Here is a 23,218-nt window from a genome sequence, read left to right as displayed (position 1 = left end):
GGCCTCTAGATGATGACAATCTTTTAAGCATGTAAAACATGCAGATCCATGAACCCAAACAAAGAGCGTTTCGATTAGGTCCTTTTGAGTTGGGGATATTTTCAAGACAAATCTCAAATATTCAACATTTTTTCAAAGAACAAGTCAAAAATATCTCAGAGATGGAAGCGATGACTAAACTTTTAACTACCAAAAACCAAAGCATGTAAAGGCACCGAAAGCGGGGAACTAAAAACGTTGTTTTGCAAAGGGAAGCGGCTATGCAACTTACAATGTAAATTTATCATGGACTTGGGGGGAGGGTTCTTTCACTTGGTTAACTCATGACACTAAACAAGAGCCACTGACACGGACTAGAAATGCAGGCAAAGTGAGGATTTTACAGATGATTTCACTTGACAAAAGTGATGCAGTTTAACTTGGATAAAATGTTGCAAACAGCAAACACAGTCATACAATAGATTCCAATATATGCACATCGCACATGCTACAGAAAAGCGAAGAAAAAGAGACGCTCACCCGCCAGTCCCTGGGGCACGAGAAAAACAGAAAAAATAATGCTCTCCACCCATAAGCATGGCGCAATCACAACTCAACATTCTTGATCAGGAAAATTTTTAAGAAGCCAACAAAACTGAGGCTGGGTCAGGAATGCAACCAACAAAACTAACCTTCAAAAGCAATCACTTTCTGGGTCTGAAGAAAGAAAAGAGCGCCCTTATATGTCCCTTGTTGATACGACATCCCCAAGGCAATCAAAGAAATGGTTGATGTTAATCTTTGCCTTGCCTGAGTAAACAGCTTCAGAATCTCCACCATGTTGCCCTTGGGCGGCCATCTCCACCAGCATGTACAATCTCTTTATTGGCATCTGAACACAAACCCACCCATTTAACAAAACCAAGAACTTCTAGTATGTGCACTCACACATGCCCATGCTGGTGATAATGCATATAAGACGCATACACAGACACACGGACATGAGATGTATATGTGTTTGTGTGTATGATATATGTTTTCTACATTGTTTGTATATGCAATCTATTTTTTCAGTTTTTGTCCTAAATCAATCCTTAATTAACAGATGTGACCAGTAAGGTTGGTTTACTTGAGCTAGACTTTTGACTTGTCGGAATGCAACATGTAATAATGGTTTTTTAGCAATGCAAAAACTTATGGGAAAAGGTTTCAATATCAGTAGAAAAAACATGTTTTGATAAGAAAAAAAAAAGAGTTAATTTCTAGGTTTTCGACCATGCTGAACACATCTATGCCACAGGGGCAGGTCAAAATAGTTTGGACTGTGAAATCCAAGCTAGACGATGCACAAACAATTTTAGCAGACGAATACACATATTTATATACATGAGACATGCATTTAACCAGCTCCAATTTTGGGGGCGATTTTACCTTAAATGTGTTTTACATTCAAATATTATGAATATATAAAAAAACATTTATAATATTGTTGTCTTGTAAAGCTCATTTCATCTGCATAATTATTTTTTCCATAGAAAACTTAAAAAGGAAGTGCTTCACACACACACACACACACACACACATATGTAAAAGAGAAAGAGAGAGAGAGAGAGTACATTATCCAATGCACTGGCTGCCGCATCAATGTCACACTCAGCGAATACATTCAACTCTTCTAGAACCTGCAGGAAATTAATAGAAGACCATTTTTGTTCAGAACAGAACTATAGTTAGTGTATCCAGCTCAAAAATCCATATTACACAATTTCTTTACAAAGAACTGCATCATTATGGCATTTGAGACAAGATGAGCCTGCAAAAGGCCAACTAGGATAATAATAATACTTGTCAACAGCATCCCATCAGAAATAGAGATTTATTTTTAAGAAAAGAAGTCACTGCCCCTTCAGGAAATAGCATCGAAGTGCTCAAAAGAAAAAATAAAAAATAAATAAATAGAAGAAAAAACGTATTTATTAAGCTATAATATCTTTATGAAAGACAAAGCTTCATATTTCATTATGACATAAACAAAGATTCAATCTTGTATGTTTACCACTGAAAACAGATAAATCCAAAATACCTACAATATTTACAAACACAGCTTAGAACCACGTATTCAGCCAACTTTCTATAATACCAGTATGGTAGGTGACTATGAAGTCTGATAACGTTTGGGACCCTGTCTATTTTCCCCAAGGTAAAACAAAAAGTGGATAAAAAATTAACAAGGGCGAAGCTGCAGTGAAAGCAACACGACAAACACAAAAAGTTCATTGAAGAAAAGTGAAGTGAGAAAAATCTGAAACCCAAAATTTTGTGACCCACTAACCATTTGAATAGCACTTTTAAAACACAAAGGATGAGGAAAACAATCAACTTACTTTCCCCATCTCCATGTTGACAACTTGTGGGAGGGAATGTTTTAAGTTTAACCTTTTGAAACAAACAAGCCCCAAGCCCTAAGTTTTCATCCTCCACTCATGACATATCTTTTCTTACCTTTTTAGCATCCACGGTACGTAGCAGTGGCACATGGTATGTCACAGAAAAAGCATCACAAATACCAAGTGATTCCAAGAAGTGCATCTCACTTGAGGTTCCAATCACCAACAGGTTCTTGTCCTAGAAACAGATGTGGAAAATTGTTATACTCTAGAAAATTACGTTTATATATTATATAACATTCAATACAAAGTAACAGTTTTAGCCAGAATCTTCAACATGCAAAAATCAATAGGCTCAATTTTTTCCTTATTGCCCTCCTATAAACATGATTTTACCCATAAAAATAGTGCATTCTCTTTTCTGAATCTAAAATCTTCCAATAGAACAAGGGAGAATTATGATGAAACAGTCGATGCTATTTCTGGTTGTTCAAATGCATTGTGCAACTGCTACAGTCTAAAAAGTGGATACAGGATGAAAGCTCCTATTCATAGTCCTCAACCACGTATACATAGTACTACTTTAAAGTAAACACAAAGTTCTAGCTTTAAAGCACAAACAGATCCATCAGCAAGACTGCCAAATTTAAGCTGAAAGTTCAAGAACAGTGCGAAGCCAATAAAGTTATTTTAGCTACACTCTACAGTTACTCAGCCCATTGGCAATCCAATAATTTACTAGTGGGCAACCCAACATGATGCATATGGAAAATTATATTTGCATACACTATTATTATTGTGATGAGCAAGGCACACAAGATGACTAATCTAGAATCTCCGCCTGAACTGCATCTTGGGAACAAAATCACAATGCACTTTCACTTACAGTTTGCATTTTGCAAATGAAGAATGATTATGAGAAAGATGTGCATGCAAATACTTACCTTCGGAGGCACCCTTTTGAGTAGAACCAATAATGTCTGTGCAATCACATTTGAAAATCGAGGGCCAATTGCTACAAATTCCAGTAGCCTGAAGGAGATGTCCAAGTTAGCACTAGATTCTGAAAAAAAGTAATCGTACAACTCAACTATAGCAAAGAAAAGTTCAAAGAGGGTCTGAATTCTCATACCTTTCAATGTCATCAAGAATAATGACACTCAATGGAGACTTGTATGCATCCTCAAAAACCTATAGTTTCAGAAGACCATTATGAGTTGCAATGGTGGTTTCAACATAAAAGTACTAAAGAAAGGACTCCAATAATATGGATATAGTCCACAAACAAGAAAACATAAACCAATCGCAATTTTAGCAGAAGGTGAATAAAATTTCAGCCATTCACTAGCATCAAAGAGCATTTCTACAACGGAAAGAATCGGTGAAACAAATCTTTCACAAAAAACATGGTCAGTGGATTGTCAGTAGTTTTTCTAGCTTCTGTCTACAAGAAACCAGACGCTGAAAATGAGCACTGAAGTGAATCTACTTGACACCTCACAAAAGCATAGTCAGCAAAACTCAATCATGCTTTGTAAGATTTTGATATCTAATACCAAACCACCATATGAAGTTGGATGCAAAAGGAGGAGAAGAAGAATAGGCTACTCGTGCAAGAGAGAGAGAGATGAAAGAGGGCAAAAGCCTTGACGTCTGCCTCTTGATATCGTTATATTCTAATCACAAATTAGGGTACAAATAAAATACACAAAACAACATTAAGTATTACAATTATGCCACCACCCAGGCGTGTGGATAAAATGGGTTGGGTCTAGGTGACCCAATCCATGCCGTACAAGCTTAACAGTCCCCCTCTTGTGCATGAGGTTTGATCATGCACAACTTGTTCTTCAATTCTCAGAAATGGTGCCTTGTGAGTCCCTTGGTAAAAAGATCAGCCACTTGTTGAGACGTGGCTATATGAGTGGGAACAATCTCGGCTTCCTCAACCTTTTGACTAATGAAGTGTTGATCAATCTCGATATACTTAGTGCAATTATGTAGAACAGCATTGAAGGCAATTTTGATCGCACTTTGGTTGTCACAAAATAGAGATGACTAAGCAATGGGAAGGGTGAGTTCCCCAAGCAGATGGTGTAACCATGAAGCTTCAGCTGTGTCTGCAGCCATTGCCCTGCATTCTGCCTCTGTGCTAAATCTGGCAACTGCATGTTGTTTTCTGCTACTCCAACAAATAAGGTTGGAATTAAGGAAGAGACAATAACCAGAAATTGATCATCTATCGTCTGGATCACCTGCCCAATCTGCATCAGTATAGGTGGAAATGTTGTGTCCATGCAAAACAGTTGATTGTCTTGTGTAGACGAGTTCATCCCCAAGAGTAGCCTTAAAGTAACGCAAGATGTGTTTGGTAGCATCCATATGCCCTTCTGTGGGTGGGTGCATAAACTGAGATATTTAATTCACTGCATATACTATGTATGGGCGTGTAAAAGTGAGATATTGCAACATGCCAATTATACTCCAATAGAAACTAGGATTTGGGTATGCTTCACTTCCATCGGAGGCATTCAACTTTGTGTTGAGAACACTAGATGTATTTATGGACTTGCAATTTGTGGTATGACTCTATCCAAAATATCAACAGTATGTTTATGTTGTGTAAGAGTTAATGTGTTGTCTTTTCTATCAAGCTCAACAACCAAGAAATACCATAGTTCGCCAAGATCCGTCATCTTGAATTCTTGTTTCAACACCTCCTTAACATGAGATATATGACATGAAGAATTTCCAGTAAAAATTATGTCTACATATATGAGTAGCCAAGTGGTAACTTCACCTGAATGATATATGAATACGGAATGATCAAGTGAGCTTCTGAAAAAACCAGTCTGTTGTATATGAAGGGAAAATCTATCGAACAATGAGCAAGATGCTTGCTTAAGCCCATACAGCGATTTTTGTAATTTACACACCCATTTGATTGGATCATTGATAGCATAACCTGGAGGTTGTTCCATGTATGCCTCATCCTTTAGAAAGTCATGAAGGAAAGCATTTTTAGCATCCAACTAACATAAAGTCCATCCATATGAGACTGCAAGAGAGATGATAACCTGGATCGTTCACATCTTGATGACTAGGCTGAAAGTCTCATCATAATCTTTCCCGTATAGTTGAGTAAAGCCTCTAGCCACAAGTCGAGCCTTATATCTATCAATGCTTCCATCGGGTTTATACTTGAGTTTGAAACCCATTTTGAGCCCACCACATTTTTACCATCAGAATATATGGTATCAAATAACTTCGAAGCTCGCTTGTTTATTGACTTGAAAGGGAAGGGCATGGCTCTTACAAATACGACAGTTTGAGCACATACTGGACTCATTGACAGGCCTTAGACTGGACTTTTGTAATTCCATCTGCAACAACACTTTGAACGAAAGACCGACTACAATGTGCTAAATGACCATGCCAAATGGATGGCTGATCATTCTCGGTTACATTGACTTCACTACGACTGGGAAAAGATGAATCTGAAACACACGATTTGGACACCTTTGGAGCTTCTTCAGTAACATACATGTCTCCTTTGCGAATACCCTCAACGAATGCCTTCTTGGTTCGAGCATCCTTGACATAAACAGAAGGAGTAAACTCAACAAATGAACGAGTATCATCAATAAGTTTTGAGACAGAAATGATATTTTTCTTGACATCTAGAACAACAAGAACATTCTTTAAAGGTATAGAAGAATGAGGCATGGATATGTGGGCATTTCCAACATGCGATATTTTGTGATGAGAGTCATCTCCTGTGACAACTGAGCCTTTAGCTAAATAAGGGAGAGCACTAGAAAGCTTACCTACATCACCAGTCACATGAGCTGCCGCACCAGAATCCACATACCATTATCCTTCCTCATTTTGCTTGAGATTGACTTTAGATAAAACTGTCATTAAAATCTACTGCACATCAAGAGAAATGTTCGATGCTGCAAATGCAATTGAGTTTGGCACAGTCGACCCTACTACGTTATTGTCACGTCTGACCTGCTTTCTCTTGTTTTGAGGATTATGCCAACATTCTGACTTCACATGACCCCTCTTATTGCAATAAAAACAAGTAGGTATCTTACGTGATACATTTGCTTGTGCATTTGTATTTGATGTAGGAAAAATGCCTCTCCCCATCCCTACCTGTGAATTTCAAGCTTTGGAACGACTTCCTTGCAAAGCATGGGTCCCTGTTAGCAACACATTGTGACTGCCAGAAGGAAATGATTCTTGTCGTTGTACACGACTCGCTTCAAGCTGAATCAATTTTGCTTTCAGGTCTTCAAAAGAGGGAAAAACAGGTAATACCTCTAAAGCAGTGCAGAAAACATCAAATGCTGACCCCACCCACTCAAAGGCAGTTGTACCTTGTCCTTGTCGCTGACTAGGTGCCCTATGATGGCGAGTTTCATTGACATTTTTTATTTCATGTATGTATTCCAAGAATGAACGTGTGTCTCGCTTGATATCCTGAAATTGCCTCGTGAGTTGTAGAAATCTCACTTCTGATACTTGAGAATACGTGGTAGCGAGTACATTCCACAACTGAAGTGCTAAAAGATCATCGTCATCGCCCGCCAGAACTTCTTCTGATAGTGTAGATGTGATATATGCAACAAGAGACTGATCATGAGTCATCCACGTCTCATATTCAGGATTGACTTCTGCAACGGTTTCTTGAACTTGCCCTGCAACATTCTTCACCTCTCGCATGATCCACTCAAGTGGCACAAGCGTTGTGTCATTGAGATGTCCATAGAGACGATGACTCTTGATGAGGGACTATTTGACGTTTCCATGTCAAATAGTTGGTATGGTTTAGCTTTTGTGAGATGAGTTGAGAGAGAAAATTGGACGACAAGATGGTGGAATTTCAGTTGTGATCCATAGTTGAAGCAATCAGAAAACAAAAGGAAAACAGAAATTTTGAGATGAGGGTTAAGTGGCCGATAGAAATTAGAGTAAACAGGGATTATGACAGACGACGATAGGGATTAGGCAAAACAGAAAATTTGGGGATTAGGGCAGATGGCAGGGATTAGAGGCAGACGTCAAGGATTAAAGCAGAATTTGAGAATTAGGGCAGACAACAGAAATTAGGGCAGAATTTGGGGATTAGGACTAGATAACAGAGATTAGAGCAGAAAACAGAAATTTTATGATTAAGGCAGAAATCAAAGATTCTTACCGGACATTCTCAATGGCAAAACCCGCTCTGATACCATGTAAGATTTTGATATCTAATACCAAACCACCATATGATTGGATGCAAAAGGAGGAGAAGAAGAACAGGCTGCTCGTGCAAAAGAGAGAGAGAAGAAAGAGGGCAGCAGCCTTGACGTCTGCCTCTTGATATCATTATATTCTAATCACAAATTAGGGTACAAATATAATACACGAAACAACATTAAGTATTACAAGTATGCCACCACCCAGGCGTGTGGATAAAATGGGTTGGGTCTAGGTGACCCGATCCATGTCGTACAAGCTTAACATGCTCCAGCTTGAACGACAATATTCAAGTTTCTCAATCGACATTGATCTAGAATCTACATATTTACTAGTGATAGTCTGGAAGCAGAAAGGCAAAGACCACTGAAGACATGGAAGGAATCAGTGAAAAGTAAAAAAGCAACCAATGAAGGAACAGGAAAGTGGCTTTCAGCTGACCCCCATGCATGTCATCATCATGGTATCTTTGGTTTAGGCAAAACAAGAGTAAGTCATGTCTCAGAGATATGCTAAGGTAGGTGCCTGAAGAACTAATAAGATTGAAAAAGAATATGCTTGTGATGTAAGTGTTCTACTAACAACCCCCCCCCCCCCCCCCCCCGCCCCCAAAACCAACCCCAACACCAAAAAAAAAAGAATTATGCAACTTACGCTGATCTGGATATGCTCAATAGAAGCATGCTAGTGTCACAAAAAGAAAGACTGGAATGAGCTAGTTAGAACAAATGTCAAAAAGAGGAAAATAACGAAGACCTACTAAAACAATATGACATGACATAGGAATTGCTAAGTGACTGAACCATCATTCCATAACAGGAAAAAACCAAGAAATGGGTCCACAAAACTGACTCCACATTCTGCACAGTTGGCATAAAGTTTCATGATTAGGATGATCATGATGACAATGACTTCCATTTAAACGGTGATAAGTTTGGCTTAGATTTGCTATTTCCCAACTATGAATCTATAAGGACCCATGTCAACATAGAAAAGTGCAAGTATTGAAGCCGCATGTTATACAAAGCATTTCAAGGACATGGGATACAGTTCAACTCAGCAAAGGACATTGAACACAGTTCAACTCATCAAAGGATATTGAACACAGTTCAACTCATCAAGCACACATAACAACCTCGAGTTACCTAAGCCCTGAGTTGAGATATGAAGTCAACTCCAGTATTTGTGGACTGGAGAGCTGTCAGTACTTAAAGGAACCAGACCAAGCATCCTCAAGAGAAGCATTGAGGACCGTGTCAGCTCAAGGAACCAACACATCTGATATTCAATAAGGCACCTTTTATTGGGCAGACTAATCAGAATAGCACAGCCTTCATCCAAAAAAGGCATCTAATTTTAGGTCAACTTTTAAATTGCATGCCTTAAAAGCTTTAAATCACAAAAACAACATTAGACGATTCCCAGTTACGTGTCTCTGTTATTGTAACAATACCACTGAGGTTTAGGACAGCTTTTGCATTTAAACCTTTCTGTAAAATTTTAGATACGTTTTCTCTTTTTGACATTTCTTCTGAACACCTGGCTTTCATATTTACTACAATTCATTGAAATTTTCAATGTTGAGGCTTTCCCAATATTCATCAATTATGCCTTCAGTATTGTGAGATTTACCCTTGCTTAGATATAGCTAAAACCCTTTGTGAAATTGGTTGTTCGATGTTTCAAAGGATCCAAAGGATCAATCAGTACAAAATGGATTTGATCTAGTCTATTAAATCATGTTAAGCATTCAAATGTAAGAGATATTACATTTATAAGTTATAACCACTGGACAAGACCAATAGATAAGTGGACCAACACCTAAGACCAAGATATCCATAAGATCAATAGCACTTTCTGTCAACAGGTCTCATATGCTTTCCTGACCAGAATGGACATCCTACGTGAAGGTATTCAAACCTGAAAAAGATATATGAAATCATGTTTTTCTTAAGACACTTAGAGTGCCCCAAAGATAAGACAAAGCAATTGAGGACACCATTTGACCACACCTTTGCAATTTGTGCACACTTAGTAGCCTCGCTAAGGCCAATCATTGTCTCAGCAGAAATCTGTAGCACAAAGTAAATATTTCAGCATTTAGAACTAGAATAAAGGAAGGTAAATGTGAAGAGAACAGTACAACCACTTACTATCTTGACAAATGGGTAGTCACTGTCAAAGCCAACAGTTGCTGCCAGTGCAGTCTTACCACTGGAAAAGAAAATGCATATACATCAAGGACTAAACTGAAATTTTAAGAATTTAATTTTGTCACCAACGAATGCGCACCTGCCACTTGGACCTTCTAGAAGGCAAGTAACCAGTGGACTTCCCCTGCTTATTTTCACTTGTTCTACCAGTAACATAGCCCTCTCATATATGTGCTTATGTCTTTCTCCACAATCTACTATGCCATTAATCCTGTTGAAGGAAGCCACATCCAATTAAGAGGAACAAATATTTCCAGCTTAGTTTATGTCAGAAGTACTAATAACAATGTGAAGCCTTACACAGTAACACATTTGACTATACAGATAAAGATATATGTGGATATACCAAAAATATTAAAATAATTTGCAATACTAGTGAAAAATGCAAAACCTATTATTAATTATAATTTATAACAAGGCTACTTCAGTAACCTCCTTAATAGAGTCATACACCATTACAGTACTAGGCACGCCTGGAAATGAGTTGTCCAGCTTTCAAACTATATCCAACTTATTCTACCCAAAATATGATTTTAGTTAGAATGTAGCTTGCCCTTGAAAGCTATAGGTGTCAACTGTAGGACATGCAATGTTTGTTAATAAATTGAGTTTAATCGGTTCATAATCAACAACCTCAAAGTTTCCATCTGTAGAATGTAAAATGTAGCATCTTTCTTCTGCATGTGCACTTATACAATAAAGCCTATACAGGCATACTTTAGAAATTTTCACATTGTGCCCTTCATAACCCTATTCTAGAATAATAGCACCTGTCCTGGCTTGGCATAGATATTATCTGGTTGGCATTCCTGGGAACAGAATGTTTGTGGTAAACTGTATCACTGAGAACTGTGCAGGTGAATCTCAAACATCCACGGATTAAAATATACCAGCTATGGAGGGAAACCTATGTTCAGCAGAGGAGTGAAGACCATCTTGCCCTTCCACCTCTCTTTCTCTTTCTCTCGCGCACACACATAATATAGTTGCACATGCACAACAGATATCTCACTGAAAGCATGCAAGGAAAGTTCACCAACCCATGGTCCCTATTTAGGCCATTCCAAATAAACCTCAATAACTAGAATATTTTCTTTAGTCACAGCAAATACTATTTCAAGCATGAGTAATTTATAAACAACCTTTCAGAATACTTCAACCATATAAATAAATATATTCCACACATTTTATGCTACTAATTTCCACGCCAGCATGCATGTTGCATAGTGTGTTTGCGAATGTCTATTCAGCATAGATCTTTCCATTACACTACAATAGGTTCCCCATGAAGGACCAGTATTCTCTCACCATGAACAAGCAGAGAGGCATCATTTGCTTAAGCAATACTAGCAGAAGCCACAAAGGTTCAATGATATTGCAAAAGATTATCTTATACAGAAAAGCACATCTATTTAGTCACAATTATGAAAGCAAACCAGAACAAAACGGCATTGCTGGTGGCTAAGCATATAAAATGCAAGAATTTAAACTCATCTGGCAGTTGATAAACACATGAATTTATAATTGTAGATCCATATAACCTGCATCGTTCAAGGTCATCTGTGGAGGCTCCAAATGCAGGTCTGACTTCTTGAAGTGCATAGAGAAAATCATCCATGGTCACCTTTATATTCTCCTCATCCAATGGCTTAGTAAGGTCATCTAAGCTTATTTGGCGATTCAAGGCAAATGAAACTGCACTTTTAACGACACCTTCAAGCTCAGCACCACTGTAGTTCTTTGTTCGTGCAGCTGCACCAGCCATGGTCATCATTAGTCACAGTCTTGTCTAAAAGGTTCAGATTCTACCATCATCTCACCCATATTTTAGAAGAATAAATACAGATTAAATATAAGGGACTGCGAAACAATAGATGTTGTATTTTATTTTTGTCAAGAACAAAGGAAAAGAATCAAAAGAATAAAAAAATCACAATAAAAAGTTATACAAAAGGAGTCAAGATGACATTATCTTGATGTCATGGCATTAATTGTTTTCTCATATATAAAAGGTACCACTCTTTCCCGATATTCTCCTCAGGTTCCAAGAAATGGTATTCCAAAGATACTTTAGAACCCCGATGATATTGGTAACAATGGAGAAAAGGCATAACCTAATTGGGGAATGATCCTAGTTGGCTTTAATTATGAGCAGGCTCACTGGATTTGAGAACCATGTTTACAGCAACAAAAAGGTCTTGCCAAGAAATTAGCCAACTTGACCTGCATTTCTTGAAGATGCTAAACTCAAGCTAATCAGCTATGTGCACATCCATACACAAGCATGAATGCATATCATCAATATAACACAAAGACATATCTACCTGAATCGCCTTACTCTCCGAATGCATAGATAAGGAAGAGGAGAAACTATATATAGATATATATATATATATATATATATATATATATGGATAGAGAGAGAAATACCAAGTTCTTGCAGGTTTACATCTGCAGCAAGAAAAGAATTTTCTTTCATTTTACTAGTATGTATTTGAAGAATTTGCAAACGACCATTTTCATCAGGAAGGCTGATCTCGACTTGTACTTCAAGACGTCCAGGTCTGCAAAGTGCAATTGCACAAAGATACCAGGCTGACAGTTTAAGAATCGGTAAAAAGTATACATTCAAGATGCCACAAATAGGTCAACAATCAGTAGCCAAGTGATACAAGTTCAAAACAAAAGGTCAAGCAATACACTTCTGCTCTCATAAGCAGATATTTCTGTTAAAAAATTATCAAAACTTGCAAACAGAACCACAACATAAAGGGAATGGCTAAAGCATCATACGAGCAAGATTTAGGAGAGAACCTGATGGATTTTCAGAACAATGTAAAGCAATATAATAGAATACCAGGTTACAATGAATGCACTTGAAAATATGACATGTTTTAAAAGAAACTATCCTAAGGAAAATTTCTGAGTTGTGGGCCGCCATTGCTTCTACCATAGCCACAGAAAACGTGTTTTTTTAAAAAAAAAACTCGAAAAAAATGCGATAAATTAAATGGCTTATAGCATACAATTTCTTGTATGGTCAGCACTAATGGCAACTAATTGCAATTGAACCTTTCCTTTCCATCAAATCTTTAAAAAATTAAAACTTAAAAAAACGCTTTTTTTAAAAAAAAAACATTAAAAACGCAAAAAAATACGTTTTTTCACCTTTATCATTTTTTTAATGCCAAACAGTTTTTTTTTTATTTTCTATTTTTTATTTGTTGCAAATCTACTTATCTTTTGATATTTTTGTTATTAGTTTCTCACTTATTTTATTTTTTTTCATTTTTAGTTTTTTAAAATTTCTAAAAAATTTACTGTATTTTCCTCTTTTTTTCCTGTATTTTTCAAGCTCACTGTATTATATCCGAGAAAAACCTTGTCGTTTAAAACTCCAAGACGTTATTTGTGACTATGCTTCTAACATAAATGCCATTTATCACCAGGCACTTATACAGGTGAGACTTGGAAAGCAACCACAAATGGACAACAAATCAAATAATCCCTGAAAAAGCAGCCTAATAAAAAAAAAAATTGGTCTGACTGAACAAACTATTTGTGTGTAATGGTACGTATCAACTAAACCAACAGACCTAAACATGTGACACCTGTCCCTTTCTCTTCATAAGATGACTAGTTGGCTAATTCTTGTGAAATAAAAAAACTCACATTACAAGAAGCTTATTTTAGAAGTTTACCTTAGAAGTGCCTCATCAAGTAAATCTTTTCTGTTTGTCATTCCAATCAGCAACACATTATTCAGGGACTCAACACCATCTATCTAAATAGCAAAAAATGGCTGATTTAGTGCTCTCAAATGATTAGGCAAGAAAAATGGATCTATGCCTTAAAACCAATCTCACCTTGGTGAGTAGCTGATTGACAATGCTATCATGTACACCAGTTCCATCTCTAGTGGATCCTCTTGACTATGTAATTAAGAGAAGAAACACATCAATCATCTCCCCGAATTAAGGCAACAAAATAAATAAGCCCACAGATAAAAAAAAAAATGAAAAAGAAACTTCACAGACATGTGGGCAAGCTACAAACTGCTGCACAAAAGGTACATAGCAAGCATACATAAAATGACAACTAAACATTGATTTGCGTTAAAGAAAAATAATTAATAATAACATAAGGAACGTGGACTAAGGCACTATCTTGCTGTTGAAATCAACTATGATAAAAGAGAAGGTTGCTCGAAAAGCATATTCTATTACCTTGGCTTTATGATTTTACATAGATGATGAACTTTCCTTGCAACAATCATACACAAGTTAAACATTTCTTTCAGAAAAGATGAAATCTTATGTTCATAGTTTGCAAACTTCAGCCAGGGCTAACCCACTCACCGTGGAAATAAGTTGACAAGATGGAAAGACCATCCAAAAACTTGAGGATTTTAGTAATGTAAGCATACTAAAAAAATGACATAGCCATGTAAATTATACTAACACGTACCCCTACAATGAGAAACAACAACCATTACTACTTTAGCTATATGGCAAGGATTAGGCTAGCAATTCCTGAACCTGTCTGTATCCACAATAGTTAATAGCAGACTACAAGAGGGGGTAAGTGCTTTGATTTTAATGCTGTCACCGGCTTAACTATATACTGTGATTTTTTCTTGTGGCATGTATATTCTTGATTTTTAAAGAAGAAACTGCTTCAACTAAGAACAACACATTGTGCTGTGGTGCACAACATTATATATTAGCACTATTATTCATCCATTTGTTTAGTTCATTCCTCCAGTATCACTCACATGTGCAAATCGATTTTCACTGTATTTCATTAATAACTCAAAGACTCAGTTCACTAACATACCTTGCAGATAGCATCAATTTCATCAAAGATAATAACATGCAAGTCACTTTGATCACCTGTACAAGAAAATGTACTTTCAGGTTACAACCGGCTATTTCATAGATAAAGCCACCGTGGACCTATAAGGCATGAATGTTTAGATTCGAACTACAAACCTCTCGTTCTTTGATCATTTTCTGCATCTGCAAACAGGTCCCTAACATTCTTTTCAGTTTCTCCAACAAACTTGCTCAACACTTCAGGGCCATTGACAATCTAAAATTCATGACAAGAGTGTCAGAAGAAAGACAAGTGTGTCAACTGCAAGAAGCATACCCAAACTAAAACAACATAATCTTCTTCCAGAAATAGAACTTAGGTTTCAAGCATGAAGCTGTCCCTCTAATTGAAAGGTTAGCTAGTGTGCGGTTCGCCAGTCCCCACGCCTGAAATAGGTGTTCATGGTGGACACCAAGATAGATTCCACATAAACTGTACGTTCAGGTTCTCGTGTATTTCACTCTCATACTCAGACCATGAATTTCCATCAGAGCAGAAATTGCATTTTCAGCATGGAAGCCAATGGTGCCTCCCTCCTAAAAATTACTAAATACTAACAATAGGCAGCTGGCTAAAAGCAAGTAGAGTTTCCAGTCCTCCTTGCACACATAAATGCATGTTGCCAAAAGCAGTTATGCTGATTTGCTTTGTGAACAGTGAAACATGTTTTCGCAGAGTCAAAATAATTTAAAATGATTTATACTGTTTGACAAACATAACATCACATGAACCAATAAAGACACAAGGTTAGGTACTGATGACACAGGGAATGGAATATTGACTTCCTCTTACCAGCAATGCTATCTTTTGGCAGTATATCTTCATCACAAAATTCTTCAGGAAATATTATTTATATTGTACTTTTTTTTTCTTACATCTGAAAAACAAATAAGAAAAAAGAACTGAACATTTATGAAACTGCTCAAGCATTCCTGAACTTTAAATGCAAACCATGGCAAAACTGCACCATACAAACATTTAGCTACTGGAGGTTAGGGCCTACAGCAACTGCAGTCATAGTCACACGTTGAGAAGATGACGAGGAACTCCAAAATAAATGATTACGTAAACCACTGTTACCAGAGCATGAAATTCATAGACTCAGGTTAAAAAGAATAAAGTTAAAATTAGCAAAATTTTGTAGTTAGTTTATGTGGAGGCACCTTAGAGAAGCAAAGGCACCAAGCACTGTGAATAATTCCTCATAAGCCATATTACAACCTAAAATAGGCTACAAAGTACATACACTACACCGAGTGCTTCACTCCCATTTCTAATACTACGACAAAAGGAAAATCTATCACTCAGCAGGTTGAGCATTGAGCTTCTGAAACAGTCATGGCATGAGATAAGAATAGATACCTTTGGTTCTCTTCCATTCAACATTTTTCCAATCTGGCGGGCCATAAGCGTCTTTCCTGTCCCAGGAGGACCATGGAGCAACATACCTTTGACATGCTTGATGCCTAACCTGCAATGCAACAAGGATAAAGTATATTCAGTAGTCAAATCATATTGCTACATTTCTATCTGGGACATGTAAAGCAAGTGACTTTGGGAGCCAGCTTTGTGAACAGTAGATCAACTAGAATGGCGGTCAACAAACATTAACTATATGATGTTATCTATAATAAATTAATTATTAAATATGACAAACAAAAGAAGATAGACACAATGACACATCTTAAAAATTCCTGGTAACCTGGGTATTTTATGCTTAAACCCTTTTCATTAACTAAAACCAAGCAGAAAGCTGGATAGTTGCTCTTTCAGGCTTGTGTATAATGAAACAGTGAACATAACAAGCAAATGCGCTTTATAGTTTTGGAAGAACAATTTACTTGTTTGTTACATGTGGTGGGAAAACACGAGAAGCAAATGCTCTTCGAAATATGTCAGTAAATTCAGCACTCAATCCTCCTATGCCAAGCTTCAGAAGATCAAACTCTTTCTGTTTAAATATATTACTGCTAGCAGCTTCACGCTGATTGACAATCTGCACAAGAAATTTAAATTTTAGCATAAAGAAAAAGGTCATGATTCAAGATGCTGCTAACCATATGATAATTTGGAAACAAGACCCATACAGAAAAGGAACCTCTTAAAGCATAAGCTACTTTACACAACTACAAAAGGCATTAGGGTACCTTGATTCCTGAGTTTGGAGAAGTTTCAAAAATAATATATGTTTCTGAAGAAATAATTCCTCTTTCTACGCCATTAGGATCTTCCCTGCCTTCTACTGCAGCCTGATTGACTGTAAATATATAGTTTGTACCACAGAATTCAAAGGAGACCCTCTGCCCCATTGTCATGACCTGCATTGAATGTGAGTCAGAAAGGAGGAAAAAAATTCAAAAGCTCCAACAAGAAAGAAATTCAAGAAGCGATATAACTTCTAAAAAGGTCCTTAGAATTTTTTTCCTTAAACTTTGATCGAAGCAGATCCAATCAACTCTAACGCTAGAACTTGAACGCTGTCGTGGAGCAATACTAGAGCTTTATTCCACTTCCAAGTTTCCAACACATTCAGCTATACCAACGTAAACAAAATTTTAAGGCTACAATAACGTCTAAGTCTAAACTACCATCGTGCCCTACAATATCAGAACATCATAATTTCTACAGCAAACCAATTCCTTACATTCCTCGTAACAAGACTCTAATCCTCCTCCTATACCCACCACTTTCTAGACAAAGGAGTCCCCAGCCCTTCCCACTTTTCCTCCTTCTTTAAGCCTAAGATCAAAAGAAGCTTCACAGAGTGTTGCTTATAAACATCAATACTTGCAAAAGTTATGTAGCCACTAAACAAGCTTATAGTTCTAAAGAAGAATCATAACTATATGCATCTTTCAGAATGTGGCTTCTTTTTTTTTTTGGGGGGGGAGACAACAAAACAATGTGGACAAGTTTCCCAATTGCCAGGATAAGAACGAGATCAAACCTGGAAGCAAACCCTTTTGAAGAAACTGGACCACAGCAGAATTCACCTCTCCAGAGATTAGGCATCAATTTAGCCTTATGCCAAAGTTATGTTTAGTTATTGCCTTCTCCAGAAGTTAACCAATTGACCACCTGAGCTAACTCTTTAAAATGATAATTTCAACATATTCTCCTTTTCCAAATAATCGAACATTTCTTATCTAGCTCTTTCTTCTCTAAAGCTAAATTCTATCTAAAAAACTGATTTCAATGAGTAAAATTGTTGCTACTATAGGAAACTCCCAGCGCCATATATCAGCCATTCCAATGAGGGTGCTCATACAATTGAATATCAAACAACATAATGAATTTGAGCAGGAAAGTTTAAGAACAATACTGTCCAAAGGTAACAGAAAGAAAAAATATCTTTCTAATTTATTGCTGAAAATTTCAATAGTGAAAAAAGGAGAATATAAAATGAGACAGGTACAAGTGCAAAATATGTAAAGAAGGGACTTCCTGAATGTCTTAGGCAAAGAAATCATCAAACAGACACAACTAACGCAACAAATGAAAAGTAACCAAAAGAAATGCATTCAAATGCTCTCGTAAAACGGAAGAGATCCTCACCTGATCAATAAACCTTTTCCTGATCTGTTGAGATAATACCACAGCATCTATCTAAAGATTTATATGCAAATGTGAGGGATCAGAATCATCAAACAACCATAAAGTAACAAGGTAACACAGGTATCTTTCTAGAAAATCTAAATACGTGAACAAAAAAGGAAGAAAATCATAACAAAACTGAAAAACATGCACCTCAGAACTGATTCCATTAACAAAAACAAAACAATGAAAAGGTACCTCCTCATGTCTACCCTTGGCTTTGATAAACTCCAAATCAAGGGTAAGCAATGCCAACTTGAAATTATCAGGAGGCACAAACCTGAATATATTAAATCCAAAAGTTTAATCATGTCAAATCAAATCCTCTGTTCAGCATATTAAAAGTACATAGACGCATACATAGTGAAGGAGTGCACTTTGTTTGACGAATTTCTACTTCTATATTTATTTTTTCTTATAGATAAATATAACATGCACACATGCATAAATATATGGTTCATGCAATATGTAGACCAAATAAATACAAGGATTATGCTAACTATTTATGAATTATCTAATTAACTAGATTGATGGTTCATAACATGCACTTGTCAAATTACTTTTCAAAGCATTAGTCATGAACTACCTTTTCGAAAAAAGTAACCGCTACATATGACAGTGACACCCTGTAAACCATCAATCAAGTTAGATCAATGCCTCACAATCAGTCGACATGACCTTTACATTTACTTAATATACATATTTCATTCCGTGAACTATATATATATATATATATATATATATATATATATATATATAGCATGATAGATGGAGTCCCTATTCGGCTTAAGTTTCTAGATGTGGTCAACATGTATTGTTTAGTAGAGAACATGTGCAATATAAGTTATTTTTCACAGTTCTTTTAAGAGGTCAAAAATCAAGATAGATGGTGTCTTTATTCCAGTTTAAGCTTCTAAAAATGGTCAGCATGTATTGTTTGGTAGAGAACATCTGCTATATAAGTTATTTTTCACAGTTTTTTAAGAGGTCAAAAATCAAAGGTTCAAAAAATGTGATGATGCAAACTCAAATTTTGTAACTGGGTTATTTGTTTTAAACTTTAAAGCATGTTCCTTAGTAAATAAACATAAAAAAAGTAGAAGATTAGACAAAAAAAAGATAATCTGTCGTGTTTCCTAGTGGAGCCTAACCAAAGAGGTCAAGACAGATTAATGCATTTCTCATGTGTATATGTGTGTGTGCGCTTCGGAAAGGCATGGAAATTAGTTTCTGTTTAAAAGAAATTTGTCAAGGAGGTGAATAATCAGACCTAACAACAGATACGGAATCTCCAGTGGAAACTTTTGTATGTCTTCGTTGGATGGCATTTAGAGCAATATAACCTTCACGTATGGTATCATGAGCTGTAGAGAATCATTAAGGAAGGCTGCAAACCAAAAGCCTGCGCTACTGGATCTGATCCAATATATTAAAAAGCAACGGATAAATTCTAGGCGTATCTGTTCTTTTTTTTGCATGATGTAGAAGCTCAAATGATGTTCAAAAGCCTACCTATATCAGCTATGCAAACGAATATCTAGCAGGAAAGGAAATGTTACGAACCGATTTGTACAAAAACAGTTAATGGAGATAAATTAAAATTAAAAGACGAATTTTAAAGATGCAGTAGCGCACAAACATAGAGAAGACTGTCCCCCTTCTTTTTCATAAACTTAATGTAGAAGTTCGCACCCGCAAGACGAAACAGAATTAAGAAGCAAGGGACCTACATCTTGTCGGTAGGAGAACAAAAAACATGAAACACTACATCTTGTCGGTAGGAGGACAAAAAACATGAAACACCAACACGGAACCATGTAACCCTGAATACGAGTTATGAGAATCCCATGGCGAAACAAAAAAAATCAGTGTATCGAAATTAGTACCACAAAAGGAAACTAGATGAACAAGAAGATCAGTATAGGTGACAAAACAACCATGACTAGCTCCAATTCCCACACGGTAGAGGATGGGTATGAATCTCAACCCAAAAAAGAGATGGAATTATCCAATCAACGGAACACTTACACTAACGTCTAAAACCGACTACCAACTCAACAAGGCGATTATACTTCGAATTAGTCGCGCCACAAATCCTTTTCATAAGGAACCAGTTCAGAAACATGGACTCATAGCAGCATTTCGACTTGTGAAAGTTAACATTACCGCTTAAAAGAACTACCAATTCATACAAAAAGAAGAGATATCAATGTCAAATATCACGTTAAACTCCACTTAACCAACTCGAATTGAAAAATAGCCAATGCTCAGTATTTGCTCCATATTTTAACAAACCCGTGATCATCTTTCAGTACTCACTTGAAGCACCAATCGACGGCTGAACCTAATAAAACAGCAATTACGACCCCGCCCATTATCCCCACGCTAATCGACGGATAGTACATTAAACCGCAAATTCAAAAGCACTACCACCTAAATCACCAAGAACGGCAGGAAAAAGAACCAGAAGAAGAAGAAGAAGATCCAAAGGATATTGAAGCGTAAGAACGACGATATCCCCGACGAGAGCAAGGGCCGAGCCGGCAGCGTGTACGGCGAACTTCCGGACATCATGGGCCGAGCAGTAGGCGAGATTCGTCAGAGCCAGGTCCGGGGAGGGCGTGTTGGTGACGATCATGTTGGCCCCATGACCGGATCCCGATCTCATCGCCATTGCCGACCGATCTGACTCCCCTTCGAGCCCAACAACCTCGCCTCTCCTTCTACCTTCTTCCTCCGCTAGAGAAACAGATGGAGACAGAGACAGAGAGAGAAAAATGGAGGATGGAGGGAAGAGAGAGAGATTGAAGGAAACTCGAGCGAGACTTTTTCGTCGATAAACGAACTATTGTTGGGATGGGTCGGTTTCCGCGGGACGAAGGAAACGAAATATCACTATAGGCCCCCATTGTTTATCCATTTTCCTATTTTATGCCCTGAATTGTTTCAAATATCTGAACGAGTCCCACCTTGCCTGGCTTATTTATCTAGCTACTGTCATGTACGTAAAACGAAAATTTCTTTTTCTTCACTTTCAAGATCAACAAATATCGAATTAATATATGAATTTGATCTCCTCTAACTTTCAACACGAGGAATTCCAACTTAGATATTATTTTGGCTTTCCTTTGTTTTAAAATATAATGAAACCAAACTTCGATCACTTCATGGTAACATTATCTTGCCGCTTGTGTTCTCATACGTGGTGCCACATTAAATTTGTGGGGAGAATCGCATCCATAAGATTTGAAAGTTTAATGCACTGTAGCAAATCCTAGCTTTGAGCTAAAAAATAACTTAATTATTTTGTTTTATATCAATAGTAAATCCTCATAATTTCAAATAAGTAGCGTAAGTATTGAAAGCAGTGTAGTGTGAGAACATTTCTAAAAATACAATAGTTTTTTCCATTTTCTTACTTGCATTGTTTACTCCAAAGGGAAATAATGCGCGCACTTATGACATAATTAAGGTTCTCTTATAGAAGTCGGTAGCCCGTTGATGTGCTTTCATCGTCCAAAATTAGGGGTGTTTGAATGACACTACAAAACTATGAAAACCTAGTTTTGCCTTAGAAACGAGGTTTTTTAGAGTGTTTGGATGCAACTAAGTTGTGTTTTTAGCATGATTTTGTAAAAGTGAGTGAAAAAAAGTGTTGGGTTTTATAAACCAAGTTTTCACAAAACTAGGTTGGACTACAGCATCAGCCAAACACTCCCTTAGTCATCTAAAGCATTTTCTCTAAGTGTGAACCTCATCTGCTTAAAATACACATCCTTCAAAAGATTTTTCTTTAACCTAAGTCATTTGCACACTGTATGATCGAAAAAATGAACACATAAAATACTTTCCTCTGCGATTCAGTGCTAACATGTAAGAAGAAGAAAAAACATTAATGATTGTATATATGTGTGTGTATATAGACAGCTGTATCTTTTAACTATTCAAAACGTACTTCTTTATATTAAAATTTGTATTAGATATAATTTCTATGTGATTGAACAGCATTCTATTAGCTTACATTCTTTTTATGTTAGAAACTAGGATTGGATCCAATAACTAATATCTCTTAAAAAACAATCGGATCATATTTAGATGAACAACTTTAAACATGAAATCGTAGTATACTACTTATTCCCAATTTTCCATGCCAAAGTTGTTGTGGAAAGGGGAGTTTGTTTTTTTCTATGAGTTATATTCTTTCTACCATCTCTAAGAGAGGCCGCTAAAGTTCATAGAGTCTGGCCGCTAAACTTCATAGAGTCTTGTTTCAAGACTTCTTACGGTCCAGAAAAGAAGCGCACTAGGACGTGATAGCAGCTACCACATGATTTGAATTCATGGAAGTTGAGACCAATCTTTTTTAACATGCAACACTCATTAATTGAGGGGGGAAAAGCTGTGTTAGTTTTTTCCATAAAAAGTGTTACTAAACCGCCTGCATTATTCAACTCCATCCCCACGTCACGTGGGTTGCACTTTAACGATAGAGGTGCCCGTTGAGATATAAAAATTAATTTCACTGTTGTTAAACAAATCATTATTTAATAACATGCACAAGAAATAATTGTTTTTGCTAAGTACAACTCGGAAAGTTTCATTCATCTTCTCATCATCGAAAGCTAGCCTTGAAGCAAGACAACCCAAATAACTCTATAAGAAAAAGAAAAGAATGATGCATTCAAGGCAACACATCAGTGTCGAAACTTGCAAACATCAAACTGTATAAACATCCTCACATGCTCAGCGCTACTAATAAGGAAACGCGGTTTCTTGGTTCTTGTTGATTTCTAAAAATATAGATTTTTACATGCAACTTTGGGGTACATAAGAGCCTTTACTTTTTTTGGGTCCCAAAAACAAAATACACGTAAAAGATCGGTGACTTTCATGTATATTTCATTCTAAGGCGATAGTAAGATT

The 23,218-nt window shown here is 36.7% G+C and overlaps 1 protein-coding gene across 2 annotated transcripts; it reads right to left on the bottom strand.

Moving 5' to 3' along the window:
* Nucleotides 1–389: 389 nt before the first annotated feature.
* On the bottom strand, nucleotides 390–21,138 carry LOC116260334 (vesicle-fusing ATPase). 2 transcript variants are annotated; one of them, XM_031638588.2, is made up of 22 exons: nucleotides 20,791–21,138; nucleotides 19,566–19,661; nucleotides 18,494–18,575; nucleotides 18,257–18,307; nucleotides 16,849–17,019; nucleotides 16,543–16,697; nucleotides 16,064–16,172; nucleotides 14,818–14,917; nucleotides 14,663–14,718; nucleotides 13,693–13,758; nucleotides 13,528–13,610; nucleotides 12,257–12,390; nucleotides 11,368–11,578; nucleotides 9,906–10,037; nucleotides 9,767–9,827; nucleotides 9,626–9,685; nucleotides 3,499–3,557; nucleotides 3,311–3,398; nucleotides 2,482–2,604; nucleotides 1,596–1,661; nucleotides 672–871; nucleotides 390–529 (listed from the first exon to the last, which is right to left on the bottom strand). In XM_031638588.2, exons 1-21 carry the CDS (start codon nucleotides 20,967–20,969, stop codon nucleotides 719–721), a joined length of 2,235 nt encoding a protein of 744 aa, XP_031494448.1. In that variant the 5' UTR covers nucleotides 20,970–21,138; the 3' UTR covers nucleotides 390–529; nucleotides 672–718. The 2 variants fall into 2 exon arrangements, with proteins under 2 accessions (XP_031494448.1, XP_031494447.1); XM_031638587.2 differs by having other exon boundaries at nucleotides 390–871.
* Between the last annotated feature and the right edge of the window lie 2,080 nt (nucleotides 21,139–23,218).

This window comes from Nymphaea colorata, chromosome 9 (assembly GCF_008831285.2).
Source record: "Nymphaea colorata isolate Beijing-Zhang1983 chromosome 9, ASM883128v2, whole genome shotgun sequence".
Lineage (NCBI taxonomy): Eukaryota > Viridiplantae > Streptophyta > Magnoliopsida > Nymphaeales > Nymphaeaceae > Nymphaea > Nymphaea colorata.
The sequence above is the reverse complement of the archived record's forward strand: the minus strand, read 5'-3'. Positions and strand labels throughout refer to the sequence as shown.

Excerpts from the sequence above, each read along its gene's own strand:
- LOC116260334 (XM_031638587.2), bottom strand. The coding sequence starts at position 20,969 with ATGGCGATGAGATCGGGATCCGGTCATGGGGCCAACATGATCGTCACC. Across the intron at positions 13,611-13,692 it reads TCAATCAGCTACTCACCAAG|ATAGATGGTGTTGAGTCCCT; the intron begins GTGAGATTGGTT and ends TTTGCTATTTAG. Across the intron at positions 2,605-3,310 it reads TCAAAAGGGTGCCTCCGAAG|GACAAGAACCTGTTGGTGAT; the intron begins GTAAGTATTTGC and ends ATCTGTTTCTAG.